The 19,424-nt window shown below is 42.8% G+C and overlaps 1 protein-coding gene across 1 annotated transcript in view; it reads left to right on the top strand.

Annotated features, from left to right (window-relative positions):
* The window catches only part of Tdrd9 (tudor domain containing 9), a 103,646-nt gene that overhangs the window by 51,335 nt on the left and 32,887 nt on the right, over positions 1–19,424 (top strand). Inside the window, exons 10-21 of the mRNA XM_004665639.2 lie at positions 200–254; positions 399–483; positions 1,261–1,318; positions 4,432–4,536; positions 7,883–7,980; positions 9,904–10,035; positions 10,800–10,965; positions 11,052–11,115; positions 11,245–11,308; positions 11,603–11,647; positions 12,698–12,751; positions 17,634–17,750. Coding sequence (XP_004665696.1) covers positions 200–254; positions 399–483; positions 1,261–1,318; positions 4,432–4,536; positions 7,883–7,980; positions 9,904–10,035; positions 10,800–10,965; positions 11,052–11,115; positions 11,245–11,308; positions 11,603–11,647; positions 12,698–12,751; positions 17,634–17,750 — 1,043 coding nt within the window. The remainder of the gene's footprint in view (positions 1–199; positions 255–398; positions 484–1,260; positions 1,319–4,431; positions 4,537–7,882; positions 7,981–9,903; positions 10,036–10,799; positions 10,966–11,051; positions 11,116–11,244; positions 11,309–11,602; positions 11,648–12,697; positions 12,752–17,633; positions 17,751–19,424) is intronic.

The raw sequence follows: 19,424 nt of genomic DNA on the forward strand, positions 1-19,424 counted from the left end.
ATATATGTATTTAAAATAGTTTTGAGTTAGTACTAGTTAATGTCATTGTGCATTTCTATAATTATGATATAGTTAGGTGAAAAGGATAAGTCAAATAAAATAGACTGGTAAGATCTTTGAAAAAAAATATTATCTTATTTTAAAAGTTAGCTTATATCAATACACATTTATTTCTTTTTTTCTTCTTTTCCCACTCTAGGTCTGGGTGAAATAAACTATATGCATGAGCTTCTCACAAACATAGTTCACAAAAGGTATGTTTGAAGTGCTGTGCATTGCTTATGCCTTGCTTAATTATCCCAGTGAATAGTTACTCATTTTCATGGCTCATGTGTATTGTGTAATATTACTTTATTTTTGCTACTTTTATTATTTCATTTTGGTACTTTGTTTCTTAGGTTACAGGTTTATCCACTCCATTCCAGTGTGACTTTAGAAGAACAGAATAATGTGTTTTTAAGCCCAGTCCCTGGGTACAGAAAGGTAGGAGTGCTGGAGGACAAGGTGTGAGCACAGAAGGTAGTAGTCTTCACGACTCTGGACTACATCCCAGACTACTCTAGGGTGCTTGTGGATTGGTTTTCAAATATTTTTATTATACTTATTTGTGAGATAACATTGAGAGAGAGGTAGAGACAGAGAGAGAACAGGTGTGCCAAGGCTTCTAGCTGCTGCAAATGAACTACAGATGCATGTACCACTTTGGCTTTATGTGGGTACTGGGGAATCAAACCTGGGCCATCAGGCTGAGCAAGCAAGTGCCTTGAACTACCGAGCCATCTCCAGCCCAGCACTCAATGATTTAACATGTTTGTTCCATCCCTTCCCAAAAGTCACCATACCAGGGCCAGGGACAGGTTCTTGGTTAGTGTCTTCCTGCTGCTTTTAAGTATCTTTTTATTTTTGGTTTTCAAGGTAGGGTCTCACTGTAGTTCAGGCTGACCTGGAATTCACTATGTGGTCTTAAGGTGGTCTCGAACTCATGGTGATCCTCCTACCTCTGCCTCTTGAGTGCTGGCTGGGATTAAAGATGTGTGCTACCATGCCCGGCTTCTTTTAAGCATCTTCTGTGTTGTGTGTGGCTGGTTTTCCATACATCAGAGGCTTCTTGATCAGTTGTGACCTGCATAAAATAGAAAGGTAGTGGACTTCAAGTGTTGAGCTTATTGTTTACACTAATATTTAACATCAAAACCTTTTCTAACTGAGCAGCAATGTCTAGAATGCAAATGATAGCCCATTTTATTTGATGTTCCACAGATTATTCTGTCTACCAACATTGCAGAGAGTTCTGTCACAGTTCCAGATGTCAAATATGGTAAAGTCTCTCTGCTTGCTTCTCCACCTTAACCTGGGTCACTGACAGGCCTTCCTTTCCTCCAGAGTTGCCACGTGTGTCTGTCTATCCTCTAGGTTCATTATTTCCTCCTCTGAGCCTACCATTTCACTCAGGCATGGCTGCTCTATGGAAATTTTAAGGGTTGGATGGGAAGCAGATCTTTGGGGTTCCCTGGTAGAATTCTGTGATGGAGAAGAGCCTCTGTTCTTCATATTTAGAAGGTAGCCATGATGGCCCCACCATCTTGCCTTCTGTATGCATGGCCTGGGTTCCTGAGAGCTTATGCAAACCCGTCCCATGTTGACTAATTATGTCAAGAGTCCAGTGCATATGGCTATGGAAACCATGGTGATTAAGACCAAGACGTTCATTACAGTGACTACATTCTGGTGGAAGACAAATGATTAGTAGATAAAATGACAGTTTCATATACAGAATGATGTTATATAAGAAACAAGGGAAAGGGTTAGTTACTAGGGAAAATATTTTTAAATAGGATGATATGGGACTACTTCTCTGAGTAAGTGGTATTTGAACAGAGACCTTGTGGTAGTTACCTTCAAGTTGCTACAACAAAGCAGATGATGGAAAGAAGGGGTTTATTTTGATTTACAATATTGAGGGGATGCCTCATGAGCAGAGGCTGGACATCACTTCTTCCATACCAGGTGTCAAAAGCAGTGGGAGAGTGAGTTGGATCTGGCAAGGGAAGCTGGCTTAATACTCCTAAGCCCTCCTCCAGCAGCGTTCCACCTCCCAAGTAGACACCAGCTCAAATCAAAACACATGCGTTTTGGGGGGACATTGTATTCAGAGCACCACAGACCAACCTGAATGACAAGTGAGCTGTGATTCCAGCAGAAGGAAGAGAGTTTAGGAGCAGCAAGAGGGGAGAATTGGATAATCCAGGGAAAGGGACAGTTAATAGTGTTTTGCTTCTGTGCCAGTGGAAGCTGTAGAAACAAGATAGATAAGAAGTCTTTATTCTCATGATTCATTCACAGGTGAGTATTGAAAAGATTAACTGAGATAAGTGCGAACATGTAGTAAAGTTAAGGACTTGGAGTATAAGAAAGAAAGGTCAGGGAGGGTGAGAGCAGGGAGTGTTGGGAAGAGTTCTTCCTATGGGGGACATGTGAATCCAGTCTTAGTCAATGTGGCTACAAGGTAGCAGAGGCTGGGGATGTCAGACCACGATGGGTAAGGGAAAGCAGTGGAATCCTAGGTCATATTTGTTGAGTGTGGTGAAGAAGAAAGATCGCATGATCAGCTCTGAGAATAGACTGAAATTGGAAAAGGATAGGAATTTCAGGGATCCCAAAACCCTGGGTGAGAGCTGATGATTGACAAGGGGACAGCAGCATCAGGTTCTGGGTTGATTCTGAAGTTTGGGGAACCTTATAAGGAATTGTGATCTGAGCCTGAGAAACTGGAGGGGACCAGAGTCTCTGAGAGGTAGTGCAGATTGCCAGGAACAGACTGGGTAGAATACTGAGGATAGCCAAAGGTGCTGTGAGTCCAGAGACCAGGATCAATGAGTGAGTGGACTGTGGTACACAGGTCAAGGGAGTTCCAGGGCTTAAAGGTGTGAGATTAGAGAGATGCTGCAGAAGGTGACAGTGAAGCAGGAGAAAGCTTGGTGAGCTCAGAGGCCTGGCAGCAAATGGGACTGGATTCAGGAGGGAGAGAGCACATCCCGTTTTGATGATGGGGCAGCTGAGAGACTACTGAGAACTGGCTATTGATTTCAGACTTGGACGGGCTGTTTTGGTGTAGGCAAAAATGCCTGCTTACAGTTGGCTCAAGAAAGAATGGTGGGAGCCGTGAGTCAGACAGTTGCAGGGGACAGAGGCAAGCAGGGAGGGTGGGTGGCCTTGGAGTCCAGTGGTCCTCATGATCTGTCTGCTTTGAGGACTAGAAGATGTCACCTTTCCTTTATTGGAGAGACTGAGCCGAAGACATGGAACACACACCTTATGGTAGCAGAGCAGGTGGATGGTGTCCAGAAAGTCGGGCTTGTGTGGTTTCCTTTGGCACTTTGTAGACTGCATGGAGTAGAGGGACAACTGTCATTCACCTGGTTTGTACTGATATTAGGACATAGGAGGACAGAGTCAGGAATCAAAAGAGTACCAAGCTACATGTCTCTGTAGTTCCTGGACTTGCAGTTGAATGGTCAGAAGGGAAGTCAGGGAAGAAGGTGGGAGGGCAGGGTGTCATAAGGAACAGCTAAACAGGGTGTAGATGAAGAAATTTAGGTCCTGATGGGGAGAAGCATGGCTGGGGCAGGGTCCCAACAGCAGGAGAGAGAGAAGATAGGGGTTCTGGCTTAAAATTGGGGTCGAGGAAGGAGTACAGTGGGCTGGCAGGCCAAAGGTGTGGTAATAGGAAGATGTTGCTAAAACAAGGATGTTGGAAGGGAGAGCTTCCAAGACTCCAAGAGTAAATGTGGTTAGTACTGTATCATGGTTTCATAATCATCAAAAGTAAGTCAGGACTGGTGTGAGAAGACCAGGGAGCCAAGTGTAGAGAAGGGTGTTGCATAGCATAATCTGAGGAAGGCAGTAGCAGTGAGGAGGTACTCTGAGCATGGGAGGTAGGAGAGAAGTTAGCCACCATTTCTCCAAAGGACAGTCTGCTCTACTCATAGGACAGGAGGGACTGTCCAGGGGATAGCTGAAAGGGGTTCCATCACTTGAGTCTGACAGATGAGGACTCTGAAGCACAGAGAAAACAGGCATACAGACAGATACAGAGACAGACATGGACACAGGGTTTGAATCCTGTTAAGATGATAGAACATCTGTTCCTTTTATGTCCAAGAAGTTTGCTGCTCTTCCCTACTCATGATATAATGATATTTTTGGATAGCTTTATTCTTCTTATGATACTTCATAGGTGCCTTACAAAGACTGAAAGACTTGTAGTGCTGACCTTGGCAGTAGTGAGCAGCCAGCACATTTCCAGAGGTTTCTGAAAGCACATTAATTCTAGCAGTTGCAGGTTCATGCTGTTTTATCACTGCTTTGTGGTTTGCTATTAATGCTGTGTTGTTAGCATGGTACTTATACTGCTTTTTCTAAAAATGGCAGTTATAGATTTTTGTCTGACCAGAACTCTGGTTTGTGATGAAGATACAAATTATCAGAGTCTGCGATTGAGGTGGGCCTCTAAGACCAGCTGTGACCAGAGAAAAGGTAAGGCAGTTGTGGCAAAGCATACTGAGGGTGTGATGACTCAGGGCTTTGTCCTCTCCCAGTGTGCCAGGGACATAAAAGTGACAGGTGACCTATCCTCTTAACACTTATCACTGTGAAATTTAGCAACTTTTATTGCATGTGCCCACTTTGGCAGCACATATGCTAAACTTTTTGTTTCATAGTTATGGTATCCAAGTGGATTACTTCACTGATTTTGATGAGCTTCCTCTGATCTCCTCCAGGCACTGGTGTTTTTAGGATATTTTTCTTTAAGTATCTTATTATTATTTTTTTTATTTTGTGTGACCTTGCACTTGCCTTTGTGCATATAGCTAACGTGGGAATCTGGAGAGTAGAACACGGGTCCTTAGGCTTCCCAGGCAAGTGCCTTAGTGGCTAAGCCATCTCTGCAGCCATAGGGTATTCTTTTCTATGATTTCTCAGAGGGCTCAAGGTTTGCTGAATCACTGGTACATAGCCAAAGTGCGGTGAAGTATGTGTGTTTTGGGGAGGTGGGATGCTTTGGCTATAGAGAGGTGAGTTCATAACACTCCTACCCTAGGTGACACCATTTGCTGTCCCCAGGAACTGGCTTCAGGGGGCAGCAACTATGGTCATACTGAGACATGATTGTGTTTTCCTAGAGAACCTTATGTGGAAAGTTAGCAGAAGACCATTAGAAGAGTTTCTGTAGGAAATTACTCCATCAAAAAATAAAGCATGCTCTCTCTCATTAAAAAAAAAAATGGAAAAATGTAAAGCATAGCCTGAGGAAATGGCTTAGTGGTTAAAAGTGCTACCTTGCAAAGCCTGCTGGCCTGGATTCAGTTCCCCAGTACCCACCTAAAGCCAGGTGCACAAAGTGGCACATACATTTATAGTTTGCAGTGACAAGAGACCTTGGAATATACATGTATGCATTCTCCCCCCTTTTCCCTCTTGCAAATAAAAATATTTTAAAAATAAAGCAACTTTTCCAGGCATGGTGGCAATGCCTTTGATCCCAGCACTTGAGAAGCAGAGATAGGTGGATTGCTGTGAGTTTGAGGTCACCACCCTGAGACTACATAGTGAATTCCAGGTCAGCCTGGGCTAGAGAGCAAGACCCTACCTCAAGAAACCAACAAATAAATAAAGCAACTTTAGGAGTGCTTACTTTAGGGCACTGTTGGCAGATACTATTTAGGTATTTTCTCTTCTCATTTAGTTCTCATGACAACCATGAATGAGTATGCAGTGTCTTTATTAACACTCTAGTCTGAGATACAGGGAAATAGAAACTGCCCAAGGTTCTCTCTCTGTGTGTGTGGTGGGGGATGTGGCTGAGATTTGACCCAAAAATCTGACTTCAGGCCTCCTGCTGTGTTACCTCTCCTGAAGTGCCTTGTCCTGAGAGGTCTGAGAGCTGCTGAAGGCACCATTCTAATCCGGCTGTTGAAAGTCTCAAGAGAAAGAACTCATGTCAAGCTGGATTGTTTTGTAAAGTTAAATGAAAACAGAACATCAGCAAAACTCATCTCACCATGTCTAACCTTCTTCCAGTTTCCCTCCAAAACCCCAGTGCTCACAAAGAAATGACTAGAAATATACAAAATAGTTAAAATTGATTATCTTTGGGTCATTCTTGAGATTAACCTTTTCTTCATTTTGAAAATGTCTATAATTAGAAAAAAATTTAAATCATATTTTCCCCTATAGGAAATGGAAAACTAGTGCATAGAATCTCTGGTGTCCTTCCAGTTCCCTCCTGATAGTCTAAAGTAAATTGCAACATTGGTACAGTACCACTGTGCTGTACCCTCCTCTCTTGCAGTTTACACATACTCCTGTGTATGTAGGTTTGGTCAGAGTACAGATCTGTCCCACTGCTGGGAAAAGCCTACTTTGTGCTTGCTGCCTATACTGTTGTACCTGCTGGTGCCCCCCCACCTTCAACCTTGTAGTTTTGTCTTCCACGAGGCTAGGCAGTGAAATACATACCCTGCAGTCTTTGCAGATTGGCTTTTTCACTTATCATCCTGGCCTCAGGGTCCAGCCAAGTTTCTGTAGGGCTGGAATTTCATTCTCTTGTATTGCTGAGAGTATTCACTGCAGTCACCTGTCAAAGGACATTGGAGCTTTCTCTCATTCTTGGCTTATAAGGAGCAAAGCAGGCGTGAATATTGATGTATAGGTTTTTGCGTGACCTTAAGTTTTTATTTCCTTTGGGTAATTGTAATCACTGGGTCATATGGTCATGTATTTGTGTGTGTGTGTGTGTGTGTGTGTGTGTGTGTGTGTGTGTGTGTGTTTTGCTAAAGAATGGCTTCCATAGTGGCCATACCAGTTTACATTCCCTCAGCAATATGTGAGCCCCTTCTCCATATCCTTACTAGCAGATAGTGTCAGAACTGTCTTCATTTTAGCCATTCAGTGAATATATCATGCTATCTCATTTGGTTTTGACTTGTATTTCCATAAGGTCTCAGAAGGTTATGTAGTTTTTCTTGTGTTTACCTAATATCGGCAGCTCTTCAGTGAAATGCCTGTCTGTGACTCTTGCTCATTATTTTTTATTATTTCAGAATCTCACCTACCTGGCTTGGAATTCACTGTGTAGGCCAGACTGACTTTGAACTTGGAGAGATACTCCTGCTTCTCTCGAAAGTGGTGGGATTTGAGTCATGTGCCACCTCACTTGGTTATACCCTGTATTTTAAAACTGTGTATTTGTTGAGGACATTCCCTCTTTTTTTCTTAGAAGATTTTGTTTTTACTCCACAAATGATATAGTCACAAAAACCTAATAGTTTGTGTCATGGTCATCTTCTGCTAGACTTGGCTCTGAGCTCTGAGCTCTTTTTGTGTACAGTTCTCTCATTTCATATGTACTGCCCAACTTGAAGGAAGCTTTGCAGAGATATTAGGTCAGACAAACAGAAGCAATGATGATCTGGGCAGGAGGGGGCTGCTCCTCATTCTGACAGTTGCAGTGGTTGAGCCACAGCTTGTCACCAGCTGCAGGCCTTTCCTTCGATAGCCTGTTTGTACTAGTATATACTGAGCCTTGTAAGAAATGTTTTGTAAGTGCTTTGTGCCATTACACATGGGCTAGGTGGTTTCCTTTTCAAGTGTACAATGGATTTTTAAACAATTGGTCATTTTTATTTATAATATTTTTATAATAACTGTAGTAAAAATAATTTGTAAGTGTACACTGACATAGTCTAAAGTTTTTACTTGAGCTAGTCTGGTAGAAGCTAATTAAGAATTTTTTCTTGGTTGCTTTTTAATGGCTTATTTATTTTCTCCATGTTATTAAAGTGATTCATTCTGCTTGGTGTTGAGCATGTCTCCTTTGCAGGCCGTGCTGGACGAGTGTCTAAAGGATACTGTTACAGACTGATACACAAGGATTTCTGGGACAGCACCATCCCTGATCATGTTGTTCCTGAGATTTTGGTAATATGCTTTGGTGACTGGTCATAATCAAAGTTAGATTTTAAAAGAGTTTTGCTGAGCAGGCTAAATCAGGTTTTGGTTGTCCTATAATTTTGGTTCCAGAAACATCACTGACTGCTGGTCTTGCATCATAACACTAGCTTAGAGTCTGTTTAGCATTGCATATTCTACTGCTACCTGTTTGCCGGCTCTGTAGTTATTTCTTAACCTTGCTACTCTCTTTGCTTTACAGTGAGTGGTTGTGAGCGGCTTTTGGCCTGCCTTTCTTCCTCTCCTTCCCTCTCCCCTCCACCCCACCCCACTTTTCTGTCCCTTCCAGTCTTCTTTAGTCTTTTCTTTCCTAGTGTTTGGTCTCTTTCCCCTTCATAGTTATTTAGAGATGACATGTTGCTATATAGTCCAGGCTGGTTTTAAATCCACAATCTCCTGCCTTAGCCTCTAAAGTGCTAGGATCACAGGCATTCACCACCATGCCAAACCTGGTCTTTATGCCTCCCCTTTCTTCCCTCTCTCCCCTCCCCTATCCTCTCCCCATTCACCACCTTACCAAACATGGTCTTTCCTCCTCCCCTCTTTTCCCCTACCCTGAACTCTTCACATTTTTCAGTTTTTTGAGACAGTACCTCCTATGGACCATGCTGGGATTACAGGTGTCACCACACCTAGCTCTCTTTCCTATCATTTCTTCTTTCTCACTCTTCTCTGTTCTCTTTATTTTGTTTTTGCTACCTTCTCATAATTTTTATCCCCTCCTCTTCCTTTGAAACTTTTCTTCCTCCTACTAGTCCCATTTCGTTTTTTTTTTCTTTTACTTTTTATAAGAGAGAGAGAGAAAGAGAGAATTGCTGCACCAGGGCCTCAGCCACCGAGGTCGAACTCCAGATGCTTGCACCACCTAGTGGACATATGTAACTTTGCGCTTGCCTCATCTTTTGTGCATTTGGCTTACATGGGACCTGGAGAGTCAAACATGGGTCCTTAGGCTTTGCAGGCAAGCACTTTAACTGCTAAGCCATCTCTTTAGCCCTCGTTTCTATTTTTAAATTTTAATTTTTTTCCATTTTCATACATGTATATAATGTATTTTGATCTTATTTTCCTCAGTTACCCTCTCTTATTTTCCCCCATCAGCACTGTTCTTCCCCATATTAATTTTATCTCTGTAAAAAAAACTAGTGAGTTAAATTAGAGCTGCTTGCATGATCCCATATATAAGGTTATTTATGGTGAAATGGCATGGCTACACCATTGAAGAATCTGATTCCTCCTCTCCCAGCAACCATTAGCTGATCTTAGCTAGTTTGGGAAGTCTAGGCTCTCATGTAGCCTTTTCATATCAATGGTGAAGTATTGATAGACTCACTCTTTGGCTGGAAATCACAGCTGCTGTGAGTTGATGAGTGTAATGGCCATGTTATATCTAGAAAACAATGTTTTGGAGCCCTTCTCCTCTTCCTGCTCTTAAATTTTTTCTGCCCCCTCTTCCTCGAGGTTCTCTGAGCCTTGGAAGAGGTGGGTTACTGTCCTGTTTGAAGCTGAGCACATTGTAGTCACTTATTCTCAGCAGTTTTGCCAGCTGTGCATTTTTGTACTATCTCTGCTCTTTTTTTTTTTTTCCTTTTTAAATATTTATTTAAGAGGGAGAGAATGGGCAAGCCAGGGCCACTAGCCACTGCAAAGGAACTCCAGATGCATGTGCCATCTGTGCATCTGGCTTATGTGGGTATTGGGGAATTGGACCTGGATCCTGGGCAAGCACTGTAACTGTTAAGCCATCTCTCCAGCCCCCATCTCTGCTCTTGATCTCTGCTTTTTTGTTTCTTTCCTTTCTCCCTTTCTGTTGTATTTCTCTGTAGAGTACAAGTCATGTGACTGTTGATTGATTTACTTACTATCTCTGAATTGAAGTTTTGTTCTTTTCAGCGTTGTCCATTGGGAAGCACAATACTGAAAGTGAAGTTACTTGACATGGGTGAACCAAGAGCACTGCTGGCAACTGCCCTTTCTCCACCTAGTCTGAGTGACATCGAGCGTACCATCCTTCTCCTAAAGGAGGTGGGGCAGTGTAGGCAAAGCTAAGATGTTTACTTTGTGGGGGAGTCTAAACTTCACAACTTTTAAAATATCTTGGATGTTGTAAATGCTTAGTATGTGGCTCTAGGCTAGCTCTGTTGTCAAGGAAGCCCAGCACACCTCCTCCCTGAGAGTCTTGTCCTGAGAAGCATGCAGAGACCTCTGTTCTTTCCCTATCAGCTTGCTTTCTTCATTTCTCTAGTTCCGCTCTTCCACCTCATGCCAGAGACCCTGCTGTTCCCATTTTAGCCTCTGCAACCCACTCCTGGCTCTTGTAACTTACTCCCACCGGCCTAGGGATCACCTGTATCCTAGTCCATGCTCTTTAATGGGGCCAAAGATGCTGTGCTTCTGCCACTCAAAGCTGAGGAAGCCACTCTTTTTTTGCCCTTAGACAGGCTGCCTGGTCACAATGTCTGACAATTGTTTGACAATTGTAGTTGAGTGTTTGTGGTGGGTGACTGTGTTCTGAACTCTTTGGTACTGTGTGTGAGCTATTAAGATGGGAGCTGAGTGAACTTGTGGAAGCCTCCTTGTGTGTTGCCTGCCAGTAGCATACTTACCTAAAAATAGTGAAGTAGTGAAAGTTTCAAGAGCATGTTGGTAACATTATCCTTTGATAAGTTTATTTAGAACCTTATCAACCAAAAGTTGGTATTTATTTCATGTCTTGCACTTTCCACCTTAAGGATAAAGGGCATCTGGATATGTCAGGGTTTGTTAATGGCATTAATTTGTTTCATAAGGTTGGAGCACTGGCAGTTAGTGGGCAGAGAGAAGATGAAAACCCTCATGATGGCGAATTGACCTTCTTAGGAAGAGTGCTGGCTCAGCTCCCTGTCAGTCAGCAGCTGGGGAAACTCATCGTGCTTGGGCATGTGTTTGGATGCCTGGATGAATGTCTCATTATAGGTAAGTGTGGAGACAAGTGTGTCCCTGGAAAGTGTATGTGCTGTCATGTGCTAGCAGTCCTCATTCTCTGTGTTTTCTGTTGTTAGCGGCAGCTCTTTCTCTGAAGAATTTTTTCACGATGCCTTTTCGGCAGCATCTGGATGGATATAGGTACTTAATGTTCATATCCACATTGCTCATGTTTTATCAATAATACTAACATCCATATTCCTGTTACTTTTATATTCTTAATACTCGTATTCCTAATGGTGTGGAATCTGGTCTGTTATCTGTGTGCAGGAACAAAGTCAACTTCTCGGGTAATAGTAAGAGTGACTGCCTCGCGCTTGTGGAAGCATTTAAAGTAAGTCTCTGCTGTGGCATGGGTGCTGAGAGGTGGCTGGCCCACACCATCAGTGCTTGCACACCCTGATGTGGAAGAGAGATTTTCTCTCAAGTGGTGGTGGTAGAGCCAGCCACACTGAGCATTAAGTAACAACTGCTGGAAGAATAGGTGGATAGAGGTCTGAGGCCAGTTTTATAAAGTTGATTGAAAACACTAAATTTGTAAATTTTCTTTGGTCACAATGTATTGTAATATGAATTAAATTTAGTTAGCTATTAAATTGTTTTGAAACTGTATGTTATGTCCTTTTAGGCCTGGCAGGCTTGCAGACAGCGAGGAGAGCTACGGCATCCCAAGGTTGGTTCCATTTACTTGTCATTGCCTCATGCGGAGCTGGGAGCCATCAGCTTCCTGAGGGCTCTGTCTCAGCTTGGTGACTGTATGAGAATTATGGTGGTGCTGAGACCTGAGCTGAAGTCACTGCAGATAGTCATTACTCACTGTCCTCTTAGATCTTAGTGGCCTGGTCCTATTGCAGAATGCCATGCTTTGGTCACTTGTGAGAAATGAGTGTCCAGCCTACAGAGTTAAGGGGCTGCTGGTTCCACATCTCTGTTGTGCACTGGTATGCCCTCAGGGCCTTTGCTACTTTCAACTAAATTTAGACAATGGACTTAACAGGAACTTAACCTAGTAGCCTCCATTTCATTTCTTTAAAACATTTTTTTTCTTCTTAATCCATTTTTAAATTTTTATTTATTTGAGGGAAAGAAAGAGAAGTAGAGAGGGAGTGAGTACAGGTGCACACCAGGGCCTCTAGCCATTGCAAACGAACTCAAGATGTATGTGCTACCTTGGGCATCTGGCTTATGTGGGTTCTGGGGAATTGAATCTGGATCCTTTGTAGCAAGTGCCCTAACTGTTAAGCTATCTCTCCAGCTCCTAATTTTTTTTTTTTCTGATCAAGTTTTTTCTCCTCAACTGATTAGGCATCAAATATCACTGGTAGAACTTCTGTGTGTACCTTTGCTGTGTCTCAATGGGTCTCTTATCAACAAGTATACAATGCCCTATAAAGCTACACTTGAGATACTTCACTTTGTTCTCTTCCCTGTTGGTATACAATCTGTCAGTTTTCTTTCCAAGCTAGTCAAGTAGCATCTGCCTTGATGAACTGGTAGAAAGAGTGATCCCTGTGTAATGTTTGTAGTTGGATCTTGTTTCTGGCTTCAGTGGGAAGGAAGAAGCAACAGAAGAGGACATGCCATGATCATTTGAGTGCACTGTTCAGTTCTGCAAAGATTTACATTCATTGTCTAGGTTCTGGATGAGCCATATCTATAGTGTAGTAGCCAAATTAAACTTATTATTACCTTAGCATTGACGATTCATCTTTTTGTATTTAAGGATGAACTTGACTGGGGACGGTTAAACTACATTCAAATCAAGAGAATCAGAGAGGTAAGGTAACCATTCTTTGACTACTGATCAGATAAGCTGACTTTCAAGTAGTCATTAAGTACCAACAATGCACAGAGCTGGTTCATGCATCGCTGCCTCCTTCCACTGTTGGCAGGGAGCCTCGAAAGGTAAAGACTCCTTTCAGCCTGGTAACTGTTGGGGTCCTAGTAAGTATTCTTTTACAGGTTGCAGAAATCTCTTCCTGTGTGTAAGGTAATGCTGAATGATGATACTCTCAGCAGCTTTTTGGTAGAAGCAAGATGGGTGTGTGGTTTCTTTCAGTGTTGACTGACAAAAGCAAATATGTGCTTTGTACTAATGATCTAATGATCTTATTTTGTGTTCTTGGAGTAAACCTCCTTGATCATATTTTTTCTCAAGAAGTTGCTGGGGTGTGAATGCCACTGTTTTCTCTAGGATTTCACAAATGGATTTAAAATTGCAACAAACTGTGGCTCCTGTGCATTTGTGGGATGTGTGCATACATGCACAGTGCTGTTTTGGCATCAGGGTTAGGTTACCATTGTAGGATGAGTATCGAAAGATACTCATGCCCAGAAGCAGCTTTGGCAATATGTTGCTTTTAAATTGATAGGACTCATGTATAAAATCATTGTGATCAGTACTTTTTGGGGGATTTATTTATTTTGAGACAACAGGGTCTCTCTATGTAGCCCAGGCTGGTCTAGAACTCATAATCCTTATGCTGGGGTTATAGAATTGTGCTACTGTGGCCAGTAAAGTGATAGATTTTTTTCAATGTTCCTTATGGTTGCTGGTTCTTTCTACTTTCGTGATTTATATGTTTAGTAATATATATCAGATGTGCTTACTTTCCTTCTTCATTCATGTTTGTTTGCACCAGTAGCATCTCTTGCCTTCTGGAAACTGTGTGTATATACTCTTATTCTGTGTTGCCTATGCTTGTGTGTTCAAGGATCCCCAAACCCACCTTGCAGCATTGGGGATTGGATTAAAGGAGCCATAAGATGCAGAATATTACCATGCTCTTAGACAAAGGAGCAGGTTTAAGTCTACAGAGGGTAAGATACTTGGGGAGGAGCCCAAGAGCACTGTGGGGCAGGCTTCTGGGTATGGCGACAGGTATGAAGCATTCAATCCAGGGACATCCCCTAAGCTTTGGTGTCCAGGGTTCTTACTACAGACTGGGTATTAGGCCTCCTGTACCACTGGCTGGTTTTGGTTACAAGATCAATTTTTAACTTCTGTATACTTCCTAGTCTTGGGCCTCCATGTATAACTTCTGTCTAAACTGTTGGTGCAGCATGAAGTCCAGGAAAGCACATACACTTAGCAGACAGGACCTTTCTGCAGCTCATAAATCACCTCCCAGGAGCTGGGCCAGGCCCAACCCTTTCTTTGGCCTGGGCAAGGTTTGGACAGCCCAGGCCTGCAGAGAGAACCCTCTTCTGGACAACTTTGAGATCCCTGTTTACTGAGAGCACAGCTCTTGGTTTATGTGCCTGCTCTGCTGTGTAGTTATCTGTTTTTTGTAGGGGGAAGGGTGGAGGATTCTAATTGATTGTTTTTTACTTTTGTTCTATTTTCTTCTGTTTCTTGGCTTACTTTTTCATTCCTGAGATGAATATTTTACTCATTAATATTTTCTAGTTGTAAGCATTTAAAGCTAGGGGTTTTGTGGTGACCATGGTTTTGGCTATGTCCTGTAGAAGGGCTAGTATTGTCACCACAGTTTCTTTCAGTGCTTTTCTCTCTATTAAAAAAAAAAATATATATATATTTGAAGAGACATTCAGAGAAAGAGGCTGGGGGGGGGGCCGGGGAAGGGAGTGAGAGAGTGAGTATGGGCATGCCAGGTCCTCCTGCCACTGCAAATGAGCTCTAGATGCATGTATCTCTTTGTGGGTACTGGGGAAACGGACCTGGGTTGTCAAGTTTTTGCAAGCCAGTGCCTTCAACTGCAGAATTATCTTTCCATCTGCTGCTTTACTTTTTTCTTTTAAACGTTATTTTTATTTATTTATTTTAGAGAGAGAGAGAGAGAAAGAGAAAGAGGAAGACAGAAGGAGAGAGAGAATGGGCATGCCAGTACCTCTGGCCACTGAAAATGAACTCCAGACGCATGCACCCTCTCGTACATCTGGCTAACGTGGGTCCTAGAGTGTCAAACCAGGATCCTTTGGTTTTGCAAGCAAATGCCTTAACTGCTAAGCCATCCCTCCAGCCCTCACTGCTTTACTTTTAATGCAGTGTACTTTAGAGGAGTTTTTGATCATTTCTAGGTAGAAAGAAATGTTTTTAGGTTTCTGTTGTTATTATTTGAGAGGGAGAGGAAGAGGAAAACAGAAAGAAAGAGAGAGAATGGGTGTGCCAGGGCCTTCAGCCACTGCATATAAATTCCAGATGCATGCATTCCCTTGTGTGCATGCACATGTGTGACCTTGTATGCTTGCATCACTGTGTGTCTGGCTTATTTGGGACCTGGAGATTTGAACATGAGTTCTTAAGAGTTCACAGGCAAGAACTTTAAACTGCTAAGCCATCTCTCCAGCCCTAGATTTCTTTCTTTCTGTCTTCTTTTTTTTTAAAAAAATATTTTTTCCAGGCATGGTGGCTTACATCTTTAATCCCAGCACTTGGGAGGCAGAGGTAGGAGGATCGCTATGAGTTCGGGCCACCCCGAGACCACATAATGAATTCTGGGGCAGTCTGGGCTAGAGTGAGACCCTACCTTGAAAAATCAACCAAATTTTTTTTTTAAATTTGGACTGGAGAGATGGCTTAGTGGTTAAGGTGTTTGCCTATGAAGCCAAAGGACCCAGGTTCTATTCCCCAGGACCCATGTAAGCCAGGTGCACAGAGTGGCACATATGTCTGGAGTTTGTTTGCAGTGGCTGAAGGCTATGGTGTACCTGTTCTTTTCACCTGTCTCTTTCTGTCTCTCTCTAAAACAAATAAATAAATAAAATTAAAAACATTTATTTGCAAGCAGAGAGAGATAGAGAGACAGAAACAATGGGCATGCCAGGGCCTCCAGCTTCTACAGATGAATTCCAGATGTATGCACTACTTTGTGCACCTGGCTTTATGTGGGTATTGTGGAATCGAGCTCGAGTCATTAGGCTTTGTGGGCAAGTGCCTTAACCACTCAGACATCTCTCCAGACTGGATTTTTAATTGTATTGTGTGTGTGTGTTTTCATGTGCAGAAATGTGCCACATATGTGCCATGTCCCATGTGTGGAGGAGACAAACTCTTCAAGTGATGGTCCTCACCTTCTACCTCATTTTGAGGCAGAGTCCCTTGTTCACTCCAGTATTCACCAGACTAGCTGGTCCTGTAGCTTCCAGGAAATTCTGTCTCTGATCTTGCCATGGGTGTGCTTTTGGCTTTAACTAGGTCTGGGGATCTGAACTCTAGTACTCATGCGTGTACAGCAAGCACTTTATATTCACCAATCCATCTTACCAGTTCTTTGTTGCTAACTTCTGATTTTGTGAAAGTGACTGACATAACTCTAAATGAAATTAGATACATCCTATGTGACTAGAACCTTGTAAGAGATTTCAGTGCTAGAAGCATGGAGGCTGACATTGGAATTTGCTCTCCTCCTGCACATGGCTTGGGCTGTTTCCCCTACTTAGAGACAGTGGTTGGGAAGTTTTTCCTGTTCATTCATTTCTTGTGCTGTGCATGTATGCATACAGGTTATAAACTGAACCTGGGCTTTGAGCATTCTGAGCACACACTTTCCCATGAGTTAATACCTCTAGCCTGTTTCAGTTTGTTATAGAAGTTTATTGTATTTTTAAAAAATTTTTTAAATTTATTGGGATAATTTTTTTTTGTTTTTGTTTTTTGAGGTAGGGTCTCAGTCTGGCTCAGGCTGACCTGGAATTTACTATGTAGTCTCAGCGATCCTCACAGCGATCCTCCTACCTCTGCCTCCCGAGTGCTGGGATTAAAGGCATGTGTCACCATGCCCAGCTATTAGGATAGTTTTGTGATGACTTAATTTGTAGTTAGTTCATAGGCATTTAATGTTAGACATTTCATATGAAATGTTTCTTTTCCTTTTATTTGTTTATGTTTGAGAGAGAAAATCTCACCTGCCTTAAATCATGCAAATAAGGCTAGCCTTGAATGCCTAATCCTCCTGCCTCTGCTTCCCTAGTGTTGATGTCAGGTATATACCACTATGCCTGGCTTGAAAGTTTTTATTATAATTTAATTTTTTGTTTTTTTGAGGTAGGGTCTTGCTCTAGCCCAGGCTGACCTGGAATTCACTATGGAATCTCAGAGTGGCCTCAAACTCAGCAATCCCCCTACCTCTGCCTCCCAAGTGCTGATATTAAAGGAGTGCGCCACCATGTCCGTCTCTTTTTTTTTTCTTTTATGTAACTTGATCTTGATTTCTCCTGTGGAGGGACTTGTGTCACATGCCTTATTTGTTGGTTTGTTTGGAGGCTGGCCTCTAACTTGAGATCCTCTTATGACAAACTCCTGAGTGCTGGGGTTACAGGTGTGTACCATGCCCAGCACGTACCTTGTTTCTGACCACAAAAGTAGATATGTTCATGGTGGAGGTTGGGGAAGGGTCTAAAGGATTTATAAATGTGGTCATGGCTATCTGCATGCCATACTCCTGGGTGATTGTTGTTATGAATCATGCTGGTTTAGTCAGTGTTCTTTCCATAAGCTGAGGTTGCAAAACAGATATTTTTCCCGGGTGCTCTGTTGTTATGTTATCATTGGTATTAATCCTCTTTTCATTCCTTATTAATCTTTGGTCAGATAACTGTTAATATCTGTGTTGTTTCACCTTGTAGGTGCACCTGTTGTTACTACTCTGAGTAGCATATGTGCTTTGAGATGTCAGATTTCAATGTGATTTCTTTAGGTGGCTGAATTATACGAAGAATTGAAGACTAGAATCTCACAGTTCAACATGTATATGGATCCTCAGCGTCCTGTATTGGACCAAGAGTATCCATACAAGCAGCGCTTCATCCTACAGGTGTGATGCCCTGGGTACCTTTCTTGATTCTTCCCATTCATGCCTTGGCTAAGAATGTGTCTCTCCTATTGCTGATGCCATCTGTGCTGCTGTGATTTTAGCTCCAAAGTATTCCTATGTTGTGTGTTTGGGAACTAGAAGCCATTTTACCCTTTCTTGTTTATGCCCTTCCTAGTGTTGAGTTATCCAGACTTGTTCTCTTTCCCAGTGAACTTCCAGTGTCACTATTGCCCTTCCAGCTGCTCAGTATATATAACTGTTCTCTTATACTGAACAGACACTAACTCTGGAGGGTGGGCTGGATAACTAGCATGGGATTCCCAGGAATTTTCTAGGCATCTTTTTCTAGACAGATGGAGAATGCTTCTGCAGTAGTCCTACAGAACAGGGTTGGCTGAGATGCCCATAGAACTGGGGCATCATGAGGTGGACAGGTCTAAGTGGGGTGTGCTGGGATCACGAGTGCTTTTCTGGATGTGAAATTGCTCTGTGGTCAGGGGAGAGTCTTCTGTGGCTGTGCTTTACCAGGGCATTATTTTTCCTTGAAGAAAGGGCTTCAGAGTGCCTTTTTTTTTTTTTTTTTTGAGGTAGGGCCTAATTCTAGCTCAGGCTGACCTGGAATTTACTATGTAGTCTCAGGGTGGCCTTGAACTCATGACCATCTTTCTACCTCTGCCTCCTGAGTGCTGAGATTAAAGGTATGTGCCACTACACCTGTCTGATCTTTTAAAAATACATTTATTTATTTATTTTTATTTATTGACAGAAAGAGAGAGAAAGGGAGGGGGAAGGAGGAGAGAATGGACATGGTAGGGCCTCCAGCTACTGCATACAAACTCCAGACATGTGCACCCTCTTGTGCATCTGTTTAGCCTGGGGAATCGAACCTGGGTCCTTTGGCTTTGCAGGCAAACACCTTGACGGCTAAGCCATCACTCCAGCCCTGTTTTTTGTTTTTTTTTTAAATGAGAGAGGTTGAGAGCAAGTTAGAGAGAGAGAATTGGCATGCCAGGGCTTCCAGCCTCTGTCATTGGACTCCAGACACATGCATCATCTTGTGCACATGTGCAACCTTGCACGCTTGCATCACCTTGTGCATCTGGCTTATGTGGGACCTGGAGAGTTAAACATAGGTCCTTAGGCTTGGCAGGCGAGTACCTTAACTGCTAAGCCATCTCTTCAGCCCAGGGTGTCATTATTATTATTAGTAGTAGTAGTTATCGTCGTCGTCGTCGTCGTTGCAGTAGTAGGTATTACAGGGTCGTACTCTGGTCTAGTCTGACCTGGAACTGAGTTGTAGCCCACACTGGTCTCAAAGTCATGGCAATCCTCCTATCTCAGCCACCCAAGTCCTGGGATTAAAGGAGTGTACCACCACAGCTGGCTTCTCAGAGTGCTTTTTAGAAGTGTACGTTGAGGCCAGCATATTGCTCAGGTTAGTCAGGTGTCTCAGTTGGAGTTGTATCTGTCTGCCTGAGAGAATGCCTGACCCATCAGAGCAGATATTGGGGTGAGAAAGCCAGCTGAGGCCCCCGAGCTCTGTGTGCTATTGTTGCCTTGCTCAGCTTATTCTGAGAAGCACACCAGCTGTTCTGAAGAAAGGATGCATGTAGCTGTCTCTTGTGGGGAAATAACCAGGAGGGCAACTTGCACTTGATGGCGAGAGAGGTTCAT

The sequence above is a fragment of the Jaculus jaculus genome, chromosome 7 (assembly GCF_020740685.1).
Source record: "Jaculus jaculus isolate mJacJac1 chromosome 7, mJacJac1.mat.Y.cur, whole genome shotgun sequence".
NCBI lineage: Eukaryota > Metazoa > Chordata > Mammalia > Rodentia > Dipodidae > Jaculus > Jaculus jaculus.